The following is a 3,285-nucleotide window of genomic DNA, read 5'->3' as shown; positions in this document are numbered from 1 at the left end:
ATAGATTCGTCTCGCGAATTAGACTCCATCTATGCAATTAGTTTTGTAATTAGCTCATGTTTAGTCCTTCTAATTAGCATCCGAATATCCGATGTGACCCTGTTAAAGTTTAGCACCTCGTATCCAAACACCCCCATAATTTCGTGGCTGTGGTCACCGCATTCACACCTCTCAATTCGACGTACCAATCTTCCAGCCGAAGAAAAGATCAGTATCAGGGGTGAGTAGCTCGGTGGGCTTATGGTTTTCTGGAGCTTTCCTTGGATTTTTTGATACGCTAAAATAGCCGACGTTCCCTTGCTCCGTCTCCTTCCAGCTTCTTCTCCGCTTGCTCTTTTTCCAAGATTTGTCTTTTCCGCTTGAGTGGCAAAGGAGTGAGCGAGTAGTGACTGAGCACTAATCTGTCAGGAGTGAGTACTTGCAGGTCACGAGCTGAGGTGTTGTAGCTGCCAAGAAATGAGCTTGCGGACCTGCCCGGCCGTGGCCGGGGACGCGACGGCGGAGGAGCTGCTCGAGCGGGCGCGCGGGCTGGTGCCCCCGGCTCTGGCCGCGGCGCGCGCGGCGACTGGCTTCGGCGGGCGGTGGAAGGCCATCGCAGTAAGGCTGGAGCGGGTAACGCCGTGCCTGTCGGACCTGTCCAGCCACCCCTGCTTCTCCAAGAACGCGCTCTGCCGGGAGCTGCTGCAGTCGGTGGCTGCCACGCTCGCCGAGGCTGCGGAGCTCGGCGCGCGCTGCCGCGAGCCCCCAAAGGCCGGGAAGCTGCAGATGCAGAGCGACCTCGACGCGCTCGCCGGGAAGCTGGACCTCAACCTCCGGGACTGCGCTCTTCTTGTCAAGACTGGTGTGCTGTCCGACGCGACGGTCCCGGTGGCTCAGGCTGAGGCGGCAGCGACGGCGGGCGCGCAGACGGACGTGCGTGAGCTGCTTGCCAGGCTTCAAATTGGGCACGCGGAGGCGAAGCACCGGGCGGTGGACGGGCTGCTTGATGCTCTGCGCGAGAACGAGGAGAGCGTGCTGTCGGCGCTCGGCCGTGGCAACGTGGCCGCGCTGGTGCAGCTGCTCACGGCGACGGCACCCAAGGTCAGGGAGAAGGCTGCGACTGTTCTCTGCTTGCTCGCCGAGTCTGGCACCTGTGAGGGCTTGCTCGTGTCAGAAGGCGCGCTGCCGCCGCTCATCCGGCTGGCCGAGTCCGGCAGCGTAGTCGGCCGGGAGAAGGCCGTCATCACGCTGCAGCGGCTGTCCATGTCGCCCGACATTGCCCGTGCCATCGTCGGCCACAGCGGCGTCCGTCCGCTCATCGACGTCTGCCAGACTGGGGACTCCATCTCACAGTCTGCCGCGGCCGGAGCGCTCAAGAACATCTCTGCGGTGCCGGAGGTCCGGCAGGCGCTGGCTGAGGAAGGCGTGGTGCGGGTCATGATCAACCTGCTCGACTCCGGCGTGGTGCCTGGCTCCAAGGAGTACGCCGCGGAGTGCCTGCAGAACCTGACGTCAAGCAACGACAACCTGCGGCGCGCCGTCGTGTCCGAGGGCGGCCTGCGCAGCCTGCTCGCCTACATCGACGGGCCGCTGCCACAGGAATCCCCCGTGGCCGCGCTCCGCAACCTCGTCGCCACCGTCTCGCCGGACACCCTGGTGTCGCTGTGCGTGCTACCGCGCCTCGTCCACGCACTCCGCGACGGCTCCGTTGGCGCGCAGCAGGCAGCCGCGGCGGCCATCTGCAAGGTCTCCAGCTCCACGGACATGAAGCGGCTGGTGGGCGAGCACGGGTGCATCCCGCTGCTGGTGCGGCTGCTGGAGGCCAAGTCGAACGGCGCCCGAGAGGCGGCGGCCCAGGCGGTGGCGAGCCTGATGGGGTACCCTCCCAACGCCCGGGACATCAAGAAGGACGAGAAGAGCGTGCCCAACCTGGTGCAACTGCTGGAGCCGAGCCCCCAGAACACGGCGAAGAAGTACGCCATCTCCTGCCTGCTGGCGCTGTCGGCGAGCAAGCGGTGCAAGAAGCTGATGATCTCGCACGGCGCCATCGGGTACCTGAAGAAGCTCTCGGAGAAGGACGTCGCCGGCGCCAAGAAGCTGCTTGAGAAGCTGGAGCGCGGCAGGCTGCGCAGCCTCTTCAGCAGGAAGTAACATGATCTCCGGGTGATCTGAAGCAGCTAGTAGCGAAGCGTTCCTTTCCTTTTTGCCGTAAACCTGTATAAAAATCCCGTCCTGTTTCATAGCCTCAATGAAGTGAAGTGCGGCAGAGCGGTGAAGGGAGGGGGAGAGAGTAGTCGGGTTCATGTGAAGTGAACATATCGCGGTTGTAATTTCGCTGGCTAATGTGTGCGTCAGGCAGTTCGTTCGTTCGTTAGTTCCTAACCATGGTTGCAGTCGCTTCGGGTAGGCTAATAAAATTTCTTCAGGCAAGATCATTTTGCACAGTTTTCTTATGCTTTTGCTTGTCATCTGTGGAATCTTGCTGCTGTTTCGTTCTGCAATTTTCCAATCTTTCAGAAAATCAGGTTCACGCCTTCAAAGGTTATTCAGTTTCAGCATCCTTGGCTCTGAATTCAAACGGGCATGGAACCTCTCGCGCTCCTGAACATTGATACTGGAATCAGCCCCTAATCATTGATCCTTTGTTCAAAATAGTCGGCGTGTCCTTTGAGGCTCATATAATCTGTTGAAGTGCTGATTGTGTCATCACTCCTGCCAACAGCAGCTTCTGGTGGAGTGCTGAGTGCTGATTGGAGCATGATGCGGACAAATCGCAGATCGGTGCCCGCACGCGCGCGGCGGTAATGATCACCAGACATTAGCATGCCAAAATATGCCATCGTCGTCAGGTCCGTGCAGTCGGCGGTGGTGGTCGAGTACTCGAGTTTGGTAATCCCTGCAGGCCTCGGGTGTCTGTTGAGCAGCTGGTAGTTGGTCCCCTTCCTACTGCGAACAGGTGCAAGTAGCATCGAACTGAATCTCTGCTTCGCCATTCATCCCTCCCATGCATGCTTGCGTGCTGCCGTAAAAGAATGTGACCATATGCTGTACACGATTTGTCCGAGTGTTTAGGTGACACAGCCCTTTTCTACGGAACTGTGGATGGCGCAACATGGTGTGGAAGTGATTCAGCGTCACGTCTCTGGATGCAAATGATCGGGTTATGCAGAAGTGAGACCGCGAGAACCATCCGGGTTGGTCGGAGGTCAGTCTCTCCTCACCTCGGGCTATCGTTGCCACTGTTTTATTTTCCAGAGGGCAATGCCGTGTTTGACAGTACAGGTAACAAAGCCCCCGTTCTTCACC

General features: G+C 59.3%; 1 protein-coding gene across 3 annotated transcripts in view; it reads left to right on the top strand.

Moving 5' to 3' along the window:
* Positions 1-2,430, top strand: part of LOC101770682 (U-box domain-containing protein 15) — a 5,415-nt gene extending 2,985 nt beyond the window's left edge. For 2 of the 3 annotated variants that reach the window (XM_004983819.4, XM_004983818.4), the window contains one exon: positions 425-2,430. In XM_004983819.4, coding sequence (XP_004983876.1) covers positions 457-2,130 — 1,674 coding nt within the window. In that variant the 5' untranslated portion in view covers positions 425-456 and the 3' untranslated portion in view covers positions 2,131-2,430. Of the gene's footprint in view, positions 1-98; positions 221-424 lie in introns of those variants that run through there. The other variant, XM_004983820.4, reaches the window with a different exon arrangement.
* Positions 2,431-3,285: the final 855 nt, after the last annotated feature.

Source organism: Setaria italica, chromosome IX (genome assembly GCF_000263155.2).
Source record: "Setaria italica strain Yugu1 chromosome IX, Setaria_italica_v2.0, whole genome shotgun sequence".
Lineage (NCBI taxonomy): Eukaryota > Viridiplantae > Streptophyta > Magnoliopsida > Poales > Poaceae > Setaria > Setaria italica.
This window is presented reverse-complemented; position numbering and strand designations above follow the sequence as displayed.